The sequence below is a fragment of the Peromyscus californicus genome, unplaced genomic scaffold (genome assembly GCF_007827085.1).
Source record: "Peromyscus californicus insignis strain IS unplaced genomic scaffold, ASM782708v3 Scaffold_8__1_contigs__length_139910024, whole genome shotgun sequence".
Lineage (NCBI taxonomy): Eukaryota > Metazoa > Chordata > Mammalia > Rodentia > Cricetidae > Peromyscus > Peromyscus californicus.
In genome coordinates this window covers 112,179,050-112,202,746 of record NW_026294606.1, presented here as the reverse complement: position 1 = coordinate 112,202,746, position 23,697 = coordinate 112,179,050, and the positions used below count along the sequence as shown (strand labels likewise).

Below are 23,697 nucleotides of genomic sequence, written 5' to 3'. Positions count from 1 at the left end.
AACTATAACATATTTTATATTCCTATAATGTTTAAAGTTATTTTGAATAGAGAAAAAAAACCCTGATGTGTGGTAGATGGATTAAAACTGATTTTTTTTAAATGGTAAAAGTTGTATCTCAATATAAACTAAGGAGGACTTATGAAATTTCTGGAGAAACAATCATAGTAGCTATGTCCTGTTATTGGACTTAACATGTGATTGTTTACCCTCCATCCCTTTAATGAAAATGCTTATGAAAGGTAGGGGGCAGAGTCTTTGCTAATTTCTTAATGCATTAAGTAAATGTTTACTGGGCACTAACTCTGTACTTGGCCCTGGACCAACCATCCTCAGCATTCAAAATTATCTTTAGTAATGGTGACGGGAAAGGAAAAGGTTTGAAGGTTATAAATATAAGTGTGGTATTTTTCTTATGATATTTTCTTTAAAAGATATAGACAATCACATCTATACATTTCTACCTACAAGGACAACTTTTTTTAAAAAAAAGATATTTTGAGTGATGTTTATGATAGGGACTAGTACATGACATTTAAAACTCAAGAAATAAAAGCTTGGGACATGATAGAAGAGGAAACAGTGTTGGTACCGGTGTTATTTTGTGAAGTGGCAATGGAGATTTAGTCTGCAGCAACATATGGGAGAGGAAACTAAATGGCATCCCTTGAACTCATTTCTTTCCTGACCTTTTGAAGTTCCCAGGTTCAGCTAATTTTCTGCCCATGGTTGCATCTGAAGTGGGTTCCAGAGATAGGAACAGTTCTGCACAAACAGACTGTGAAGCTCAACTTTCCAGGAGAATGTGAGGAGATGGTACTAACATTCCCTGGGATAATTAAGCCTTGCTCAATCAGAAGATAGCCTTTGCCCATCAAAGGCAAAGTACCGTTCCAGTGCAAAATTACACAGAAGATTCTAGGTGAAATCCCCACAGTGTCATACGTGCCCCACAGACAATGTTGCTTAAAAGGCTGATCATTATACACATTTGAAAAACCAGTTGTACAAATCACACAACTTAAAGGCAGAGGAAACGATAAGGCTAACATGATTATGTTCCTCTGCTCAAACCTATTCATCAGTTAATTATCTCAGTATGTTTTGATAAGCTATCTGGCCATGAGTTGTGTATGTATATGTATGTTCGTGACTAACACATGAGAGAAAACTGTAAGGGTGTACCTTAGTTTGTGACAGCAGCCTGCAGTCGACATATAATACCCCCAAGTAAGGAGCTTTTCCTTGAAATAATGGGCAACGTTGGTCCCATTTCATCCCTGAATGTCAACAGTGCTGAACACGAAATGCAAAAAGAAAACTCTAATGTCTTTCTTTGCTCCTCTGAATCACTTTGTAATAAATATAAAGTAATGGAAATAAGTACTAGCAGCACCTCTGGGCAGTGTTTTTAAAGAGAGTCTGGTGATTTTAGGCTGCACCTACGATGAAAAGGCTGCCCTGATTGTGCTTGTCTCTTCACTTGTCAGACACAAAACCTCACTTATAGGCCAGAAAACTGGTAAGAAGTACAAACTGAATGCCAGTTTAACTTACAGACTGCTTGTGGCTTTGCATAGAAATTGTGTTCAAACTGGGATGTCGAAAAAGCCATGATAAACCCATCTTTGAGCAGAATAATACTTTTTTGGGGGAAAATTAATTTATTTCTTTTAGCAAGGTCTTCTGAGCAGTCATTGAAGTGTGGACTCTACCTTCTGACATATGTGTGTTCTTTTTCCTTCTCCGATAAACAATGAAAGAAACTTGAAACAGATCCCAAAGTCACAGCTTCTTGATCAGAACTATTGTATCCTCCTTCTTTGGAGTCTCCTTGATTTCTTCCAACTGTCTGATCCTCTAGGCTAACAAAGAGCTATGGACCTTAAACATCTACCTATTTTCCTAGAACTATTATGAGATGAGCATTTTCCTAGACTAGTCTTTACAAATACTTTCTCAGAGAGGTCTCTCATCCTACTGAGCAGTCTAACAGTACTTTCCTCTTTTTGGAGTTTTGACATGGTTGATGCTACATGGTTCTGCATGGTCCCTGTATGTGATACTAAATGCCACACTAAGAAGCTGCAGATGAATGATGTTTTAATCACTGGGCTGTAAAACACTTGATACCAGTGTACAGACATCTTTACTTTTACAGTTGATATGCATGCAGCAGGTAAGGCGAGGGCTACTCTAAAATGGTGTGCCCTTTAGCCAGATTCAAACAGCATCAAGACCTTAAGAAAGGTACCCTGAACACCAGAAGTTCAGTCAAGAAGTGCTACAGTTTGTAGTGCAGAGTTATACCCCTTCGGGGGCTGGAGGGCTTCCGGAGACGATAAATGATAAAACAAAATTAGTTTTTAATAACCATAACCATTAGAAATTTTTAAAAATCAGGGCATTTTAAAAGTTTGATACACAGAATTATCGCACAGGTCTCAGTGCAGTAACTGTCCTTAACTAGTACCTGACCCATTTGTGATGGTGAGAACTTGACTTTTGCTCTCACACCACAATCTTTAGGGCAAAATGAGAAATATGGGCTGTCTGCAGCAGTCCTGAATGAAGCCATCCTGGAGGTGGCAGAAAGGATCCTCTATTTATTTTCACAAGGAATTTTCCTCAACTAGTCACCCTCTTCTGAGGCCAGAGGGGAAAAGAAAGAAAAAGAAATACACACACACACACACACACACACACACACACACACACACACACACACACGGTTTAAAAGTCCATGGGACTCTTGCAGGAAAAAAAAAATGACAGTCTGACAAGGAGTTTTTCAATCCGCTAAAGCTGACTTGGGGAAATTTGCTGTCCCTTTATTGTTTAAGAGAGCTGGTCCTAGAATTTCAACCATAGAGGGAGGTGGGTAAACCTATGTGCACATCGCTATTACGAAGAGCTCTCTTTGATAGAGGAAAAAATATAACCCTCACAAAACAACCTTCAAAGGTGCAAGTCTCTCTAGTAGAAGACACATCCCCACCTCAGCACACATACACACACAAACACATTCACAAACACACACATTACAGACAAAATCTCTGCCAAACCGGCCACCGATGAAAGGCGGTAGCTAGGAGAAATTTCAGTAGTGTTTAGCAGGAACGACAGGGCTCATTTTGCATGCAGTGAAGTACAGCAGCGAGAGTGAATGGATGGAAAATCCCACTTTCAAATCTTACATAAATATCTCTTTCTCACATATAGTTTTCCAGTTGAAATGCTCATATAATGAAGGCAGAGGTGACAGCCTAGCTAGAGCTTTTAAGCATCCAGATGGCTGTCAGACTGTTATAAAGAGGAGGGAATGTCAAACCAGCACCAGCCAACCCCAGTTTCTCTATCTGCTTGGCGATAGTCCCTGATGCGAGAGGCCACCGCTCTTGCATACTGTCTCAGACGTCCGCTCATTCCCACACTGTGAAGAGTGTTAACAGAAAATAGCTGCTGATCTGGTTAGCAGCTTCCATGAGCAAAGGGATTGTTGGGATCGTGCCCCCTAAGGAGGAAACTGCCTGCAACCCTCAGAAACCAGGGCAAAGTTGAAAGGACTTCTTCTCCCTCCCGGTTGCTTGGTTATAAGCTCTGCCCTTTAATTGGAGCTCAAGTGAGCAGCTGCCAGCCTGATTTTCCATTACGGACTAATGTTGTGCGTTTGCAACAATAAACAATTAATGTTGTTTGATTTCTTACGTTTAGCAGCAATCCAAGCTAACAGCTGCCATCTCCGCTCAGAGGCTAACAGGCTAGTCATTGATGTGTCTCAGGTTCTATGCCTTTGGGCAAGGGGCCACCAGCACAAAACTTTGAGATTTTTACAAGATTGGGCGAGGAGAGGCTTTATTCTTGGGAAGGAAAAAAGAAAAAGAAAAAAAAAAGGAGGAATTGTTAGATACCTGTTGGTATCAGCATTGGTGGCCGCACATTTACACGGTTTACCAGGCTTGGCCAGACCTGTGGGAAACCGGGGTAGGTCCCTCATGAACCTGTTACCATGCTGGCAGAAAGTAGCCAGGAGTCCCCATTCGCCTCCAGTCGGGGAGGGGCGCGGCTGGACCCCAAGGGTTGGCCGATGCTGAGCACCAAGATCACGGTATTTCTTTCTGCACCAAAGGCTCTGGGAGAGGGAGAAGTCATCCCGTGCTTCGGGGGGCCTATGAGTGCAGTCTTGCAAGCACTGGCCGGACTGCCTGGGGGTCTTCCGCTGGTGCGGAGCAGCGTCTTGGTGACTGCATGGTGGCTAGGTGGCCCCGGAGCTCAGCAAGTTTGCAGCTGGCGCCGCGCCCCCCAACCTGGAACAGACACTTGTGGAAAATCCTGGCACTGGGGCTTTCGCGGCAGAGCGGTAGCCCTTGGCCCAACCGATGGGGTCGCCCTCCCACGGTTAAGAGGTGGGGGCATGCAGAAAAACAGGAGCTTCCCTGGTCCCTTAGCCTGCTTTCCTTTCAGGCTCACAGCCTCCTCTGTGCAGGCGGCGAGTATTTCCCTTTCACCGCACCGACCCCGCAGTGAAGGCGCACCGGCTGCAGCAGCGCCTGCCTGCGTCTCCAGGGCGAAATCGCCAAGCGACCGGGAGGATGAGAGGGTGGCGGAGAAACTGGAGGGGGGCAGCCTGGAGCTCCAGACTCCTTCGTATCTGCTCGGAGAGCAGTTTGCAAAACGCGTTAGACAGAAGGTATCCCCATCAGCTACAGATGCCGCGAAAGGAGACGCGGCTCGCCGGCGGGTACCAGGCTAGTATCCCTCATCCACCAGGTGCGTAAGGTGTCCGGGGGCGCGTGGGAATTCCGAAAGGAAGCAATCCCTCCGGCTCTTCCCCGCCCGGAGGCGTACAGGGTTAGGGAATAGTACTTACTCAGGTTGCGGGCTCCGGGCTGCGGAAAAACCTCAAGCCTCCAGGTTCATAAATGGCCGGAGGAGCTGGGGGTCATCTCCTGAGGGCGGCAAGTGTCCACGAATGCCCGCTCTCCGGGTAGTCGTCTCCGAATCGCGTTCATGCCTCTCGGAGCTGCAGAGCCTGGTACGGAGACGCAAAGCGGGCGCGCTGGGCTCTGGGTGTCCGCAGCCCAAAAGTACAGCTGGCGTGTTGACGCTCTGGTTTATGCCCAAAGCGGCGGCGGCGGAGCTTCGAAGAGGCAGGGAGACTCGAAATCCATCCACTAATTCTGGGCCGAGCGCTCCGGCGTGCGAGCCCGCTTGCCTGCCAAATGTAACTGTGAAGTGATGTGGAAAAGTGAGCCGGGTGCCTCCCCTGACGGATCTCATTGGGCAGAGCTCCGAGGCAGGTCTACCACTTGGAAATTCATGTAAGCAGTCCCCCACCCCGCCCCCTCCCTGCCTTGCCCCTGCGCTCTCCCGCGCTCGGTCTCCACTCCCTTTCCTCCTACCAAGAGTGCGCACAACTTTTCGCTGGTCGCTCGCGAGCACGCCCCGCGCGCCTCCGCCGCGGGAGTCACCGGGTGAAGATGAGCCCTTCCACGCTCTGCGCGCAGCCCGCCGAGCGGCCAAGCTGTTGGATAAAGACTGCTGGCAGATGAAAAAAGGATGCACAGGAGGTACCCGCCAGCTTTCTCTCTCTAGGTCTCACCTGAGCCCTGAGGCTAGCGTTATCTTGAAAAGCGTCTCAGACACCCAAAGCTGGTTTCTGTGGAGGGTTAGGATGCGGCAGCGCGTGGGCCGTTCACATTTTCCCTCATTCTGAAGACGTCTTGCATAAGCAATTGCCCCTTTGCAAGACCCCTGCCTGCTACAACTCACGTGCTACTGGTTTCTTGGTGGTGGGTCGCGATCCTGGAGTGGAGCGCATTCCTGATGTCCTAGTGTTTCTCCTCCTTTGGGGAGGGCGGGAGGAGGGACAGTAGAGGCAGTCAAGAGGGACTTGCAGTTAAGTGAATGGGAAGAAAACGGGCAGAACTTACTGTAGCCAGAAGGGGAGGGTCTGGCAAGCCTTATCAATGTGCACTAAACTCCCTACCCGCCAGCCTGCGGTGGGGTGGGGCGGGGCGGTGGGGGGGCGAGTTGTCCTTATAGCTCCCCTCTCTACCAAGAGACACCCTATCCTTGGCTTCTCCAGTCCTCTGAGGAACTCCTCTCAGCATTCAGATGCTGAGGAACGGGCACCCAGGTATAAGTCAATGCAAGAAGGGGTCCGCGAATAGCAGACCCGGGTCTCGTCTCTTGTGATCACCGAGGCGAGGCTAACACGTGGACATACTATCCAGCAGCTCTGATCTCTGATCGTCGTTTATCACAGGGAAATACAAGACAAATTAAATGTCCCTTACCTTGCTTCAAAACTCTCATCCATAGGAGATCGGGGTTTGTTCCATTTCTGGCTCACTAGACTAGATGTGAGCTCTGGGGATGGATTTTGACCATCTGGGGACAGAGCTGCAGCAGAAGGGGTACAGAGGAGCAGACGCTCGGGCTGTAGATCCTGTACTGTCTGACTCGAATTAATGAGACGCAGTGAACAGAATGGGAAAATAGGCACAATATGCTTATAATACTTATGCAAATTTGCCTTTTCTGATGCTACATCTAACCTCCCACCGTAAAATATTGAGAATATTGACTATCTGTTTGATATCTATCTGATTCATATTCTAGTTAACCTAAGAAAGAAACTTGGTGACTTATTTGGGCAGGGGAACCCAGGGGGTGTTTTTCCCTCAAGCAGTCACTAAGTAACCATTTGTTCTCTTTAAGGCTGTGTCTGCTCATGAGGTATTCTGGAACTGGCTAATTCTGTCTTGGAAAAGAAGAGCAGTCAAACCTCAATCAAATTATAACTGCTGTTAGACCAGACAGTCCCAAGTGGACAAAGAAATAGATCACATCTTAGGTTGTGCTTAATTTTCAGACATTCATTTTCACTTTGAACAAATGGTCTGAACCTTTCCTGGGGGTACTTTCTTACATCTATGAGAAGTAAAGGAAAGGTCATATGTTCCTGAAGGCTGGGGATTGTCACAAGTAACAAAGTCATCTCAAAAGAAAAGATTGCTATAGAGAGGCTATCCTCTGATCTAATTTTCTTAAAAAGGAAAACTCTGCTGACAAATGGAGGAATTCAGAATCCAATGTCACCTGAGTTTGGTTGTAAGTTTGCTTTGACTCACTGCATCGTATTTACTCTCACAATATCAAAGTATGTTATCTTCACTGACTCTTGGTCTGCTGGAGTTTAAGGTGACCCTCTCCATGTCTCTAATCTCCACTTGAAACTCTGAAAGGAATTTCCTGACAGTGTCTTAAGGGAGGCCTGGGTGATTAAGAGGTGTGAAAGAGGATTAAGATAATGTTAAAAGCCCTATCAGGATATTTCTAAAATAATCAGGGATGCTGAAAGGCAGGGCATTTGTCTCTTTAATAATTCCACCCACACTTAATAGGATGCAGTGCAAAGTCTCAGGGGTGAGACTGTACCCCTCAAGAAAATGTTTTCTTTTCGGCATCCTCTAAGGAGTCATAGACTTCCAGCAGGAGAGGGTGGTACTCTACCAGCTTTTTCAAATGGGGACTGCAACGGCCTGTGCTGTGGAACTTCACTGAGTGGGACTAGTGAGGAAAGCTGGGACAGGACAGGAGCACAGTCTGAGACAGAAATGTGTCAGTGGAACAAAAAGTGCAATGAGGCAGGATGGCCCTTCCTGGCTCCAGAGGCAGCCAGATGTGAGGATGAGTTCATTGGGATGAAGGTTTCGTGAAGTAATTCTTTTGTTCACTCTGGACCGAACCTTTGCCATCATTTTGACTAATGGAAACAGTATTAAAAAAAAAAAAACCCAGCTGGTTAGTTAGAGGTGTAATCAAAGCCACCAGTTAACATGCTTATAAGAAAGGGAGAGATAGGAAGGTGTGACAGCTGTGACTCCAATTTCTCCATTTGCATCAGGGACTGGCAAGAGAGGGCATCTGTTATTGGCTGGAATAAGATGCAACCCTTCTCCTTTCCCCCTCTTCAGCACACATTTAAAAACTAAACTTAACTAAAATAATAAAAAAATGTATATTTAATATGGTGCAATGACTGATTTTTCTGTTTTTTTCCCTCCCATTTCAGTCTTAGATGAGCTGATGAACACATGGGATTTTGCCTTGCATGTACCAGTCTTAAAATTGTGGAATACAGATTCTGTGAATGACTGAATTTTACACTGCGATAACTGCCTATAATGTTATCACTTACAATAGAAATGTTTAGCATTTGTAATCTGAAGCAGCCCAAACAAATATAATGCGTAATACACAGAGTCTTCTCTGTACATTTTCTCAGAATGAGCACCCTGGAACTATGCCCCTCTGTGGGCCCGGGAGGGTAAAGAGTATGCAGTAACTATGACCTTAGGCACAAAAGAAGACCACTTTGGAGATGGTCTTGCAGCTCAGAAGACAGTGATCATCTACTGTGCGTAAAACTCTATGTTCAATCCCTAGCAGAGACAGAAAAGGGGGTTAAGAATCAAGAAAATAAAATTGAACTTCTTTTAAGAAGATTTGGTCATTTATAGTCAATTGTCTTTATGTGTCTAACTACTATGCAGATGCCTGCAGAAGCCAGAAGAGGGCATCAGACCTCCCGGAACTGTTACAGGAGGTTGTGAGCCACCTGAGTTGGTACTGGGATTAGAACTACAGTCCTCTGAAAGAGCAGTGTGTGCTTTTGATCATAGAACTATCAGTCCAGCCCCTCAATCTTCTTTTAAATTACAAAACTGAAGAAGTCTTAAGAACAAAAGAGCTTTTCAGGAAAGTTAATAAATATTTAATTAAACAGGATAGCTTTAAAAACTTATATGAGATTATTTGAAACCAATGACTTAATGAAATCATTAAGAGGTAGATATAAGATGGTGCCCAAACTAAGTAAACTGAATAATCTGAGCAATTATGGGTATTTCCTCAAGAGATAGCTGCTCAGCCTGCTCCTTTGAAGGCTTTCTGCCCCAGCATCTTCTGAATGTTTTTCAGAAATGGAAATGTGGGGCCCAGAATCTAGGTGCTGTTTAGAAATCTGGGTTTTAACAAATGTTCCAGGGAATCCCATTGCTTGCTAAATTTGAGAGCCACAGCCTTAGGCAATTTCTTTTTCATATGATAAATGTAAAATTTAGAAAGAAAAAAATGAGTGTTATAGAAATCCTTTTTTTTTGTACTAAAGTATTCTGGTTACAACAAAATATTATCAGAAGTAACAGAAATAAACAGAAAATTTGTAAGTACCCTAAATCTCCCTGTGATTACTTCAGATGTATTGATTATGGGATTTAATAACTAACTTTGTTTTAGAAGTGGTTACCAATTCTTAAAGTAAAATCTTCTTTAAGGCTGAAGTTCAGAACTACAGATGTTGAGCATTCTCCACTGGTTTTAGCTGTCCCTGAAATTAGGGCTGTATCTCTGAATATTGACTATAATTGCTAATCTCGAGCTTGCCATTATATTTTGTGTAAATGGAGGTATAAACACTTTCTGAAAAACCACATCTGTGCAGAGAGCATTTTGGAGAAGGTCTTCAGAATGGCATTATCTCCCATCTTCCCAGGTGCTAGAAAGGAGATAAGCCCCAATTCAGCTTCTGAACAGAAGTGAGGGAGGGAGGGAGGGGAAGGTAGATAGATTTAAAGGAACTGGACAAAGCTATCACATAAGCCAGCCCGGTCTTGTGGACTAAACACTGAGCATTTAAGTTTTAATCTTTCTTTCTTTTTTCTTTTATTACCTTACGTGGGAATAATAACTAAATTAAGATCCTGGACCCTTCTTGCTTACCTGGGAGCTAAAAAGATTTAAAAAAAAAAAGTTGAAGAAATATTTCACATTATTTTTAAACAAAATAGAAGAGAAACACTCCTCTTATATGCTACTTGTCAATTATAACATATTTTATTGAACATTAAAATATGTTTGATTTAATTAATCTAAGCATCTTTTAGGTAATTACCATTATTTAAATGCATGTGCTTACCTTTAACATATCATGATAGATACAAAGATGATTGCAGATAGGTGGAAGAGCAGGGACATTGTCCTCATGCATCAAATGAGGTTTCTGGTTCTGATTAGTTGCTATCAAGTCATTTATTAGAGAGAAAGGCACATGTGCATGCATTTGCGAAATGCTGAAAAGTTGAAAGGAAATGCCATTTCAGAGACTGTGTGCAGGATTTCTTTGTCAGTCAAAGCTGAATACTGCTGTCTAAGGATGTTTTTGCTCATTTATTACAGGTGCGGCCGTGTGGGAAACTGGCTACTGCTTGTCCGTTTCTCTTCTGCTTGCACAGGCACCGACCGGTCCTGTTAGATGAATATCGAAGCTTTTTTTTTTCCTTCTACTTCAAGTGCCCTCTAGCGAGCAATATCTGCGCAGGTTGCTATGTAGAAAGAAGCAGAAGGGAGGAAGAAAAAGCAATCCACCAATTGTCCTCATTCCTGAACTGATCCACTCTCCCTCTTTCTTTCCTCAGCAGGGTCATTTCCACACAAGTGTTTGGCAAAACAAAAAAGGTGTTGTTGCTTTTGCATGCAAAACAAATCACTCATTTACTAAACTGTGAAGCGAACGTTAATCCTTTCTCAGGGGTTTCTTTTGAGCATTCATCATGATTTTTCCCCAAGTTTCATGCACTGTGGTAATCAAGCAAATAAAAGAAGGTAAGTTGCTCCCCAGGAAGAAATTCTGTTTTGTTCCCACTTCCACCTCAGACCAGCTATAAGGTCTTTGATTCAAATTGATTAACCTCTCCATGGGATTGGAGTTTGCGTCTCCATAAAAGTGCATAACACTTCTTTCTTACCTCAGGGGGGTGGTATGAGGCTTAATTGAAGCTTATAAAACAATTTCAGTTCCTCAGACCCAATTTGATATACAGTTGGACTCACTTTTCATCTACTAACAGGGTTTCAAATTCTCCTCAGTAGTCTATAGGGGAATGTGAGCAAGATTCTGTATTTTCATAAACGTGGCGTTAAAACCATTGCCACTGTAAATAGTGAATTTGCTTAAGAGATTTGGAATGATAAGGCCTGCAAAAAGTACTCAGAAAAGAAAAATGTAGTGGTTCCTGCAAACATGTCTGCCTATAATAAATATAGCTAAAGAGTGAGAAAGGAATCTTACACAGCATACACTGGCCATATCTCCCTATGTTTTATGCAAACTAATAATAACAGAAGGTAACTTTATTCAGACAAACACTCCATTAAACAGTTACCCTGAGCACAGAAGAAATGCCAAGGCATTATTCAAATGACTGGATTCCAGTTACTCAACTTGGAGTTTCTTTTATTGATACTATTATGCAGCATTATGTTTGGTCAGTATCTTCTGACTCTAGTATTTTAAAGGGCCAATGTAGAGTGAAGCAAGCGACCATATAATATGCCCCATTGGATTGTTTACTCGCAGCATCTCTAATTATTGAAGCTCTGTGGATAGTAGTCATTATTTTCATCCTTCCATACTTCAATGTACCTCAAAGCTAAGGATCAGGAAGTTTAAGTGATTTCTTCCCAGATCCCACAATTAATAAGACTACAACTTATATTTAAAATGTCTGACAGTAAGGCTGAAAAGATGGCTCAGTGTTGAAGAATGTGCATTGATCTAACAGACCTGAGTTCGGTTCCAAACACTCACCTTGGGCCTATAACTCCAGCTCTGGTGGACCCACCGATCTAGTGTCTAAGGGCACCTGCACTCACATCCACATAATCATTCACACTCACACATGCATGTAACTAAAAATAAAAAAAAAATAAGTATAAACCAAGATGGATGCTGCCTGATGCTACTTCTCAATATTAAAATTGCACTAATGTGAGATTATAATAATCTACTTTTTGTGTGTGTGCCATACAGGAACTCAAATCTATCTTCTCCTTAAAGTTGGATATGCATTCTATCACAGAGGGATACTTTCAGCCCCTTATGAACTACTTTTAATTCAAGTTTTACCACGCTGTACAAAGGACTCATCATTTGAAATTAAACAGAAGCTAATGTTTACATTTGCAAACACTATCACAGTACTTAGTGGTAAATTGGTCTACAATATATACTCCCAGAATCTACAGGTACTAAGTTAAACCAAACCTTTCAAAGATAATTTATATCTCTTAAAAACAACTAGGCAAAGGGGGTTGGGGATTTAGGTAAGTAGTAGAGTGCTTGGCTAGCAAGCACAAGGCCCTGGGTTCAGTTCTCAGCTCCTGGGGGGCGGGGGGCGGGGACTAGGCAAAGTGATTCTGATTCAGCAAAATAAATATACACGTGGATGTTGTTTGGGAAAAATAGAATGAAAACATGTTCAAAGTCGTGTCTAATTGCTCAGTTTTGTTAATTAAGATTGTTACAGTTCTATTACTACAATTAACATTCGTATAGTACTTTATATCAGTCTAAACACACTGACTTTCCTATGTGATCCTTGCAACAATTGTGTGAGATGGGCAGGTCTGTTATTGCACAAGCTTCTCAGTAACAGGCTTTTAGAGACAGCAGAGTCCTTACAGCATGTCTTCATTTTATAGTAATGGAATTGGTATGTCCTATGACTTAGATGTCACAGAAAGGGACTGATGCTTGCAACAAAAAGGGTATTTGAGGCCCTTTAAAAGTGTTGTTTCATCTTTTGGAATAGCATGACTATCTCCTTAATTTTGACTAGCTAATTAACTGGTTTGATATCTTCTCTGGGCCTCACTTGTCTGTGTGTATAAGAATGTTTCACTCACAGGATGTTGAAAGAGTACTATCTAGTTATGGATGCATGTAGTCATCCTCTCTTATTTGACCCTGTAATATCCCCACTACTCGAGAAGAACAGGCAGCCAGAGAATAGATCATTTCCTACATCCGTACAGTGTATTCTGTCCTAATTGTATGATTTTTTTTGTCTCCTGGCCAGACAAGACATTCTGCCAGCTCTCCATCACCCTTTAAATGGTACCTCCCACTGTTCTGCAGCACATTCTGAGCTCCAGGCAAACCACCCTCCTTGCATCTTTTTCTAAATTGTCATTTTCTAAATAGTTTATACCTTGTTCATGCAACAATATTTCTTGGAGAAAAAATTAGTCTTTCTTGGGATTTACAAATGACTCGGTGGTTTACTATTTACCTCCCGGTGTGAATGAGGTTCTCGGTTCACTCCCAAGTTCTTCCACCACCAAAAAGGAAAAAGAAAGAAAGAAAAAAAGGCAGGCTTTTTTAAATTCTATCTGCCCTTCTCCTATCTAAATAATTATAAAACTAAAATCAACTAATGTTAGAAGCAAGTTATTTCAGTCTTGAAATCTGATAAAGAAACATGGTTTGATATTTCTTATTTAATGACCTAAAGGAGAAATAATGTGATTTGTCATAAGGCATACACGAGATAAAGGAAGATTTTATAGAAGGAGAAATCTGCCACCATCCAATGAAATGGCCTTCACTATAAGCTGTAAGTCAGGAAAGCACCAGAGCTTAGAAACAAGGAAAAAGATTGGCCATCCATATTCATGCCTGGGTACAGAACTTTTGGCAGGATGCTCTTGAACAGGTCAGAACTTAAGAGGTAAAGTGTTTCGCCAACCGTGGGTCAGCTTCATACCAGATGACTTCTGCTGAGGATGCTTTATTCATCTAATTCCCTGGAAGCCATAGGCTCTCAAGATCAAACTCTGAATAGCCTTGTAGATAGAAAGGCCTTAAGGGAAGAAATCTAGGTAGAATTCATCGATCAAAGCTGAGGAGGATGGTATGGCTTTTCCCAAATCTTGACTGAGGTTTTAATTTACAAAATGAGCAACTTTATTTTCTTTGACATTAATTATTTATCTACTTGAATATGCATTATTGTGTTGCTGATTAATATTGAGGGTCTCACTCCTAACACCTACATCAGAGTCACTCCTTGGAGTTGTCCTTAGGTTTGGCTCTACACGCTGAGACTAATGAAGATCAGTTGATTGAACAGACCCTGAACATAAAGAGATGACATTCTCCCTCTCAAATAAATAATACTCATGCTGTATTTCCAGATGCATCTCTCTTGTGGTTTGGAGCAAAATGTGCTGCATGTAGTCTATGTGCTGGAGGACTGGAAGCCAGTAGTATCATTGAGAGATTTAGCATCTTTAGGATGTGGCTTTGATGGGAGCAAAGAGGCAAATCCTTGTAGTCCTGGCCCTTCTTCATCTCTACTTCCCAGCCTCCAGAGGGCAGTATATCCTCCTCACTATTTTACTGCCTCACCACAGGCCAGAAGACAACAATGCAAACTTTCAGCTGAAATTTCTAAAACCAAGAGCCAAAAACAATCGTTTCTCCCTACAACCTGTCAAGTATATTCTCACCGTAACACAAAGTTAACTAACACAACCACAAATGTAATGTTGTTGTGTGACATTGACATGTGAAAAAAAATCTGCTTGAGGATTGCACAAATGGAAGATCCATCAAATTATTCCACCCTAGTATAGCTCAAAGAACCAAGAAGTTTACTGGGTTACTTGCAGAAGCATAAATAAGTGCTTACTTGCAACAGCATGGGTAACTCAAAGGTATCAGCATCAGTGAAAAACCTAGTGTATTGGTCAACTCATGAAAGCTGCACTATTGGGACTTCAGACATCATTTATAGGCAGCTCAGCTGTACAGTCTCTGTCTTTTTCTTCTCAGCAATTACGTACTGCTTTTATAACGTTGCTTTATTTTTTTTTTCAGTTTTAGGAGCCTCCCTCCCCACTCTAAAGGGGGTGGAAATGTTTCACATCACGGGTACTAGCTACACAATAGATGTGTGTTCTCAGTCTTTACTCATCTGCCCACTTCCATGCTCCTGTCACTATTTACTATCTAGTGTGAGGCTTCATATACTGTTCTGTTATGTATGCTTCTTTGTCTGCTGTCATTACTTGATTGATTCTGAACTCCTTGGATAGTATGACTAAGAATGGCTGGAAAGAAGCTGTTTCTAACTTCAATGATGTTAAGAGTTTTGAATGCTGCATGTCCAGATCTATGTTATCTTGGGGCATCTTAATCTCAATTAATATACATTCACTGGCCTCCTGCACATATGTTCATTTTTTGTGCCTATTAGATAATCTTAGACTTTGTGAACAGACCCCTAGTATTCGACAACCAAAGAGCTAAGTAAGAATGCTATAAGACAGCATCCAAGTCTTAGAGCCAAGTATTTCCTGCTTTGCTGTAATTTACCTGCCTAATATACACACCAACATGCTTGAAAACTGTATTATATTATAACTTTCTTTTTTCTATTACTATAAAAGTCTCATGAAACTGCTGCCTCAGTGAAACATGTTCACTCATATATGGCTCATTTTATCCCTTTGAGGTGAGAGCTGTTTCTTTCTTGGACAGCAAGGAGGAGTCTATTATTCATATCTGTGATTTCTAAACTTAGCTTAAAGCCCGATCTATAGTCCGTGTTTAGCGATCATATTATCTAAGATGATCAACAAGTGAATATGGCTGCAGAAGTAACTATGGCATTATTTTCAGCAGCTAACTAGACATAGACCCAGATTTGGACTTAGAAAATCAGATGGTCCAACAGATCAGTGTAGGGAGCTCAAGGAGATAACAGATTTCACTGGGAAGAGAGAGAGAAAAACATGGTTAAAACAAAGCAAACCCAGGAAACTCCATCTCCTTGGACAAAAATAAAACAGTCAAGAAAGCAGAACTAAAGGCTGGATAATCAAAATGATATAAAGCTATGTCTGACTGACACAATTAGTGTGAACATAGGAAGACAGGTTAGATCGCTGATGGTGATACATGATCATAATAAGTATCACTCATAGCAATCATAATTACAATGGCAATGAGTATTAATGAGTGTACCTCTGCCTCTTAGCAGCTCATAATTTAATACCTGAGTGTTTATAAAGCAATGTCCCTTTCAGGAAGCAAATGACCCCCCACCAGGCCAACTTTACTGTCCCCATTACTATTATACCCTCAGACATGCCGCTCCATGCCCAAAGACAAAGCTTTAAAATAGATTCCCACTATCCAGAGCTGAGATTTTCCTTTAAGAGCAGAAAATGTATTTTGTCTATTTGTCTCTGAATCCCCAGGAGCACAGAAGAAATGCTCAATAAATTTTTATTGATTTATTATCTTATATTTCCCCACAGTGAGCTGCAAGATAAATAGGTCTGTACCCCCATTTTTTAGGTGAGGAAACCAGAGACACCTGGTCAGAGTAGAAATTGGCTAACGAATTTCCAATATTTTAGCACCTTAGTTTCTGCTGTAGTGCTTGTCCCCTGCCCAGAGAGACCAAGACTGACAAGGTCGCATTGCTTATTAATTATTCTGTTTCTGTATGGAATTCTAAGAAACACATTACTTTCCTTCATATTCAGATGGAGAACCAAAGAAGTTTGCTGGCAAAGTGCCTACTTCTCTTGCTTTGCAGGGATCAAGGGCAAAGCTGCACACTTGGGAGTCAACCTTGAGCACCTAAAGCACTCTTTCTAATGATGACGTGGAGAATAGGAAAAGCATTATGCATCTGGATGTGAAAATCCGTGTGTATTCTAGGGGAGATGGAATCAGTGCATTTCTGATTAATTTGCACTTAAATCAATGAAGTGTTTAGCAAAAGATATTTGATGTTCAAGAAGCCTTTTAGAGGAGTCTGAAGGGATTTTATAGTTGCTTTTTTGTCTTAAGAAGGGAATTTTTCTTTTCCATGATCTTATACACAAATGACTTAATTTCAAAGTTTCATTTCCGAGAATAATCTTATTACTTTCAAAATCTTTCTACTTAGACATATTTAGAGGTAATTAATTTGTATTTTATCATTACGTCACTTGATTGTGTCATCATCTATCTATTATCTACCATCTACTTATCTATCATGTATCTGTCTAATCTATCCATCTATCATCATCATCTATATCTTTCTATGTATCATCTATTCATCCATCCATCTATCATCTTTCTATCTATCATCTATCTGCCTTAGATCTAAAACAACTTTGATACTCAAGAGCCTACAAGATCCCATATTCTGAGTAAACATGAATGACTTTGGCCTGGGAATATGAATTCTGCTGACCTTGAATGGTATATGCACTTTTACCGGCACAGAAAAATCATAAATTAGTGCATTTGTCAAATACATCAACAATGACAGCAAGTCAGCAGATTACAATAGAGCAGGTGTTATTGCCTGATTTGGGGAGTCTGTGCTTACTCCTAAGAGTTTTAGATTCTTCTACCTCCAAACAAAGAATTGAGCAGAGATACACAATGGCAGCAGAAGCAGAAACAGTTCAAGAGGCAATTCACTTCACACGGCAGGAAAGTAGCCAGAGGAGAGAGACAGGAAAGCTTAGTAGCCCCACTGCATACAGGATCACTGCTTTCAAGAAACTTTAGAGTGGTGACACAGCTTATTTGCATTGCAAGGGTTTATCTACTCATTTAAGGATTCTTCCTAGTATATGTATTCCTAAAAGCACATTCTTGTGGCACATGCATTAACTCAAAGATGTGTGGTCTTGTATTATAGTGAGCTACATGGTACTTCTGGACACTCTGGGTTTTAGATGGCCTCACTAGGGTGTTCAGTCAACTCTCTTTTCTAATATGCCAATTTGACAATGTTTTTATTATACTTTCTGGACTTCATTCTCCACCCATCCCATGCCTTACAGGGATCTTTATTCTATTACTTTCAAATGTTAGAACACTCTTGGCTATAGAGAGATAGAGTATATAATACATTTCAAAAGATTTGTCTAACAGTTAAAAGAATATAAGTTAAGATACAAAAGTTGGAAGTAAATAGTTATGAAGGGGACTAAAGTTAGTCCAAAATAATTTGACCTTCAATCTGCAGCATTTAATTAATTCACAGTCATGAAGTCATTCTATCAGTGTTCAGGAACTGTAAGGCACATGTCTTAAAGTTTCTTCAAGAACCTTAGTTTACTCCACCCATGTGTCATCTATATGCCTGCCTGCCTGTCTGTCTGTCTGTCTATCTGTTTATCTATCTATCTATCTATCTATCTATCTACCTACCTACCTACCTACCTATTTATCCATCTATATCTATTCCTTTTGCTAATGGAATTCACATAATGATAAGCAGATTTAAGAACTTTATCAAAATATTGGTTATTATTTCCTAAGAATATCAATAAACTCAGAGTTCAGGCAAAGCTTGAATTCTATAAGATATGCTTCCTGTGTGAAGAAGGAAGACACAAAGTAGAGCAATGGAGGCTTAAGTGGATGGAGACTTCTTCATGTTTGTAGTATAGATTAAATAGGAAGGTAAGTGTGCTGAGAGTAAATGATAATTTGAGTTAACTGAGAAATCCAATGCTAGTGTTTTGCATGACATCATTCTGTTTATCCCACACAAAGATTTGGAGATGCAGGTGTAATCACCTGCCTTTTGCAGAGCAAGAATGTGATATACAAGGATTTCCTCAAATCCTACATCTGTTCGGAAACTACTGTCTTTTCGATCTATGGTTTGTGTCTGACCCAAAGTTCTTAGAAGAGCCCAACATCTGGCGTAAGGCAAGTAGTATCCCTGGTGCTATGATTTCTGGTGTGGCACAGATCCTAGCTCCATGAAATAAGTAGGTGATAAATTACTCTCTTTCAATTATCTTTCTAATTTTTGTCAAGAGAGAACATTTCTATTCCTGCCTGTGCTGATGCCAGTAACAAGCAGAATGCTGCTGACTTGTCATCAGAGCCTTAAGCAGACTCCAAGTGTCTTGTTTAAATCTAAGAACAATGTTTTGCATTCATTCAGTTTATTTCCAAGTTTACCTTGTAGTGTGGTAAGTAAAAATAACATTCCTTTTTCTAGGTATGGATATAAGGTTTCCTTTTAAACAAATGTTTATTTTGCATTTTGAAGAAGGGAGTTGATTAAAATATTATATCACACAGATGGTGCACAGACAAAAAGAAAAGCAATGTGACTATATGCGTGACTACAGCTTGCAGAACAAAAACACTATATTAAATCAACATCCTTTCAAAGAGCCATCACCAAGTAAATTGTCTTTTTTAATTTGGGAAGTGTATTTTAATTTCGGAAGTATACACATATAAAGCATTATTTCTGGATTTTAAATTTTTATTCAATTTCAAATGTTCCAGATATCTCTACTTTGATTTCTTATAAAGTATTAACAGCAATAATCATTATCTTCAGTTAATATCCTAGATATAGACTTAAGGAAACACGACTGCCTTTCTCTTTTCAGAGACAGAAGTAAATAAAGGAAGTAAATCTTCCCAGCGTACAACTTTTGGGCAGGGTATGTGGAAACAAGCAAAAATAAACTTCCATTTTTTTCTGCCTATTTTATTTGGTTTATCACCCAGTTTCATTTGGGGAGACATTGTGGTCCTCTTCAGTGGAAGTTTATTTTTATATGTTTTTCCTTGCCATTGCAAAGGGAAGTCGACATATTGCTCATACAGTGTTAAAGTCTTTATGAACTGCTGATGGATATCCAGGAAATGCTCTGAGGAGTAGGAGGTGATATTGTGGAAAATATCCACTTCCTCTAAATATTACCTCCAGTTGCTTTGTAGCAAATATTGCTGAGGAAAGAGACTATAAATCACTGAAGTCCTGAGGGCTTAGTGGTGAAGGACCGTTTATGTTTTCCTTTGGTTTGAATTACTGACCAAGACTATTGAATGAGGAAAAGAAACATTTTACAAAGAAAAGTGAAGAGAGGAGATGAGGAGAAAGAAGAAGAGGGGGAGGGAGAGAAGATGTGTGAAAAGAGAGATAGAGAAGAAGCAGATGGAAATGCTAAGCATCCTGTGCTGTGAAAGAGTCTGGTCCTTTTTGTTGTTTTGTTTTGAGATGAGGTCCCAACACATCTACCAGGATTGTGATTACCAGGTGGATTCCACAAGGCCTGGTTTGCCTATTTTTTTTTTCTGTAATTCATGTCTTGCAGTGGTGTATGCAGACCGTTTAGGTAAGGATACTCATAATTAGATACAAGCCAACACCATTTCTAAAGTTCCGATCAAGGCCAAGCATGCAATTGCACAGTTTTGGAAAGCATTTGGGGAACATATATGTTGTATACAGAAAATCTGGAACATATTCTGTGTCCTACCCTTTAGTAGATACAGGATCTTTAAAAATGACTATAGCTGTAGTTACCTTATTGTTTTGTTTCTTGAAAACCTGTAGCAGGCCCCTTCCCACTCTTTATTTCTACCTGCCCTGGTAAATTTGTTCATATTGCCTGAATCAGTCAAGATGGAAATACAAATTTATTACTGTTGCCTTTTGTCAATATCATTTTGACTATACAACACTCCCCCCGCCCCGCCCATTTTCATTTCTACTACCTCTCAGTAAAAGCAGGAAAATATGGTTTCCCCTTCATGAACCTTTATCTCACCTCTCTCATTAGATCAGAGTAAAATTCTAATAACATGAACTGTATGTGAGGAAATGCTGCTAATTATAGACACATACAGCATTAAGCTTATTTATATTAATGAATAAATCAAAAGACAAGAAAAATCATCCTTCTATTTTTATTGTTTTCTGAAATTTTAAGTCCGATCGTTGTCATTCTGTGTATGATATGAGAAATAGAAATGGTGGGTGCAATTTGCATGTGTGAGGTTAGGATCTCTTGTAGCAGGCAACCTTGTCTAGCTTGTCATTACCTTTGAACACTCACTGTAAGTGTATCTCATTAAGTGCTAAGGCATTATGTTGAGTCCGTAGCCATGACAGTGTTGAGTTTGATTAATCCGTGAGAAATCAGTGTCTTATTAACGTATAAACAAGTGCATATACAAATACATCTGCAAGACGACCCAGTTTTCATCCACATGCATTAAACCTCATGTTGTTTCCTACTTAGGACCAGGTGCAGATAATTAAAAGATGAATGAGATAAGATGCCCTCAAAATCTCAGTCAAGTAGCAGAGACAGACAATGTGAAGACATAATTTGGGTATAAGGACAGCTCTCAAGTGCTGCAGCAGAAAGGGATGATGAAAACGCAAAGGCTTAGGCATCTGAGGACATCCTTGGAGATATCACTTCACTTCTCTGAATATCTTTTTGACTGTCTAACCTTGGGAGCCTCTTAGCTACTCTGGGAAGTAGCTGGGTGTGACTGAAGTGAGGATACACAGCAGGATCCAAGAAGAGTAGCAGACTATGTGCCATGATAGCTGAAAAGGCAAGCCCAGAAGAGCCTTATCATTAAGGCTGAAAACCTTGGGCATCCTTCTGTTAATCCTTTACAATGCTGAGAACTATATAACAAGTGTATCTATTACAGCTTCATGACAGCTGTACTCAAACAGAGTGCTAGAATTTGGGTGAAATTTTGCCAGAATATGGAGCAATAGGAGGAAGAAATACCAGTTACAAAGTAATTGCAAACTTAAAAGTAAAACAAACAAAAAAAAAATGCAAGAACGCTGTTCTTGGTGATTTAACTCCACTCCAACTGCTCAACTGCTCAGGAACCTCCAAGGTATAAACACTCTCAAGGTCTGTGTTTGCAAATGAGAAGTGTGAGGTAGGGAGAGCTTAAATATCTTGTCCAGCATCACATCACTAGCCATAGTATTATATTGTGACACCTCAGGAAAGAGAATTGAGGGCTGAAACCAGGCTGACTCTTATGATAGCATACTTTTCTTTCTTGTTTTTAAATTTAAAAGTGTTTTTTTTTTCATTTTACATAACAACCACAGTTCCCTCTCCCTTCCCTCCTCTCCCTTTTTTCTACCTTCCACCACCCCAACCCCCAGCCACTCCTCAGAGAGGATAAGGCCTCCCATGGGGATTCAATAAAGTCTGGCATATCAAGTTGAGGCAGGACCAAGCCCCTCCTCGATGCATCAAGGCTGAGCAAAGGGGAGTGGACTCCAAAAAGCCAGTTCACGCACTAGGGATAAATTATCATCCCACTGCCAGGGGCCGCACAAACAGACCAAGCCACACAACTGTCACCCACATTCAGAGGGCCTAGTTCGATCCCATGCAGGCTCCCTAGCTGTCAGTCCAGAGTCCATGAGCTCCCACTAGCTCAGGTCAGCTGTCTCTGTGGGTTTCTCCACCATGATCTTGACCTTCCCCCCACCTTGCTCATATCAATCACCATAGATGGAGAAAACAAGATATTACATGATAGAATACTTTTCATTTGACTTGTTTTTTCCTTGGTGTTACTCTTTCATTGCCAGTAGATCCAAAACACAGCTTGAATTCCTTGAATCATTATTGTCTTGATTTTATATTAAGAGTGCTTGCTTCAGTGTTCAGCAAATAGCTCAAATGTGTATTCTAATATACCACAATGTGGAGTAAGAAGCATCAGTAAATTCTGTGCCCAAGTGCTAGTGTGCAGTCCCACTGTGGCATGTGAGCACAGTTGTTGTTAGACAGGCACATGGTAGTATCAGTTGCTCTTCTCTTCCCCTGTTTAATGGTTTCATTTCTTTGGCGAGACTACTTTCTTCAACGCTCCTTGCAGTTTTTGCAAATGGTCATCTTGTTTGACCTCTAAAACCTGCTTCTACAGCTTCCTCTGCTCTTGTAAGACATCTTTGCTCTTCTTTCTCCACAGTGTCTTCACATGGACTACTGTTCTTACAGCATAAGCTCTTACCTTCTGGACACCTGGCATTTGTCCTATCACCCCTACTAATGTGTCTAGTAATGTGGGTACCATATCGTTTTTTAAGTAAGTATATACTGCATACCAGGCAATAGGTAGTAGGGACAAATGCATTATCTTGGATGATTGTTGACATTTGGGAAATAAAGACTGGCTCTGTCTGACTTGTGCAAATGGAACATGTATCAGCTTAAGTCAGACACGTTTTTTCAAGCAGACTTTCACATTGGGTAGTGATTAACAAATATGTTAATGAGTACTTTCTCATTGTATATTTTCCTTAGTATTACATCTAACATATTTTCAAATTTGCCCTCAAATTCACTCAGCTAACCAATTTGCCACACCAACTGTGTGAAACATCCTTGCGTTTTCTTTGACTCTGGTGCCTTTGGCTCATTAGGTCCTTTGAATTATTTGAATGTAGCAATTAACACAGATTCATCTGCAGTGTTGTAACCATGGCAGACAAGTCTAATTGATTATGGTCCAACATATTTTTAAGATGAATCTCAAGGAAGCTCTTAAAACAACCACTAAAAAATCACGCAGAGTTATACAATTAGATTAAGTTACTTTTGTCAAATAAGCTTGCATGCTTTCCTCAGCTTGAAGTGACCTACTTCTGGTTCAGCTTTTGGAATCCAACCAGTTCATGTCCTTGTGAAACTGCCTTGATTTCCTCACCTCTAGGGGAATTAACCCTTATGACCACTTAACACATAGAGATCTTCATTTGCTCCTTGATCTGGCTTCCTAATTGTTGTACTCCCAGCAACCAGTCTGCCCAACATCATCTGTCTTTCCCACTGGTGGTAGAAGTGTTCTTCCAATTGCTATGGCAGGCAATTAAGTGTAACACTTCCTTGGAATTCGAACAAGCTGAGATAACTAAGATAACTGATTGATGAGTGGGAATGAAACAGATTCAAACAGAGACTGATCCAGTTTAGTATACACCAATAAAATGGAATCTGAGGGAAGGGTAGATTGACAGG

General features: G+C 40.8%; 2 protein-coding genes across 22 annotated transcripts in view; one reads left to right on the top strand and one right to left on the bottom strand.

The window, feature by feature from the left end:
• Cdh8 (cadherin 8) overlaps nucleotides 1-5,272 on the bottom strand; it is a 378,431-nt gene extending 373,159 nt beyond the window's left edge. For 3 of the 5 annotated variants that reach the window (XM_052728108.1, XM_052728109.1, XM_052728107.1), the window contains exon 1: nucleotides 4,871-5,267. The gene's annotated coding sequence lies outside the window, so the exon portion shown is untranslated. Of the gene's footprint in view, nucleotides 1-4,870 lie in introns of all 5 variants that reach the window. The other 2 variants (XM_052728105.1, XM_052728106.1) reach the window with 2 other exon arrangements.
• LOC128103590 (uncharacterized) overlaps nucleotides 3,730-23,697 on the top strand; it is a 69,242-nt gene continuing 49,274 nt past the window's right edge. For 6 of the 17 annotated variants that reach the window (XR_008215731.1, XR_008215716.1, XR_008215722.1 and 3 more), the window contains exon 1: nucleotides 5,403-5,570. Coding sequence is in view for 1 of the 17 variants with exons in the window: in XM_052728110.1 (XP_052584070.1) it covers nucleotides 4,010-4,753 (744 nt within the window). In the remaining 16 variants the exon portion in view is untranslated. Of the gene's footprint in view, nucleotides 4,771-5,209; nucleotides 5,322-5,402; nucleotides 5,571-10,245; nucleotides 22,766-23,697 lie in introns of those variants that run through there. The other 11 variants (XR_008215717.1, XR_008215726.1, XR_008215727.1 and 8 more) reach the window with 5 other exon arrangements.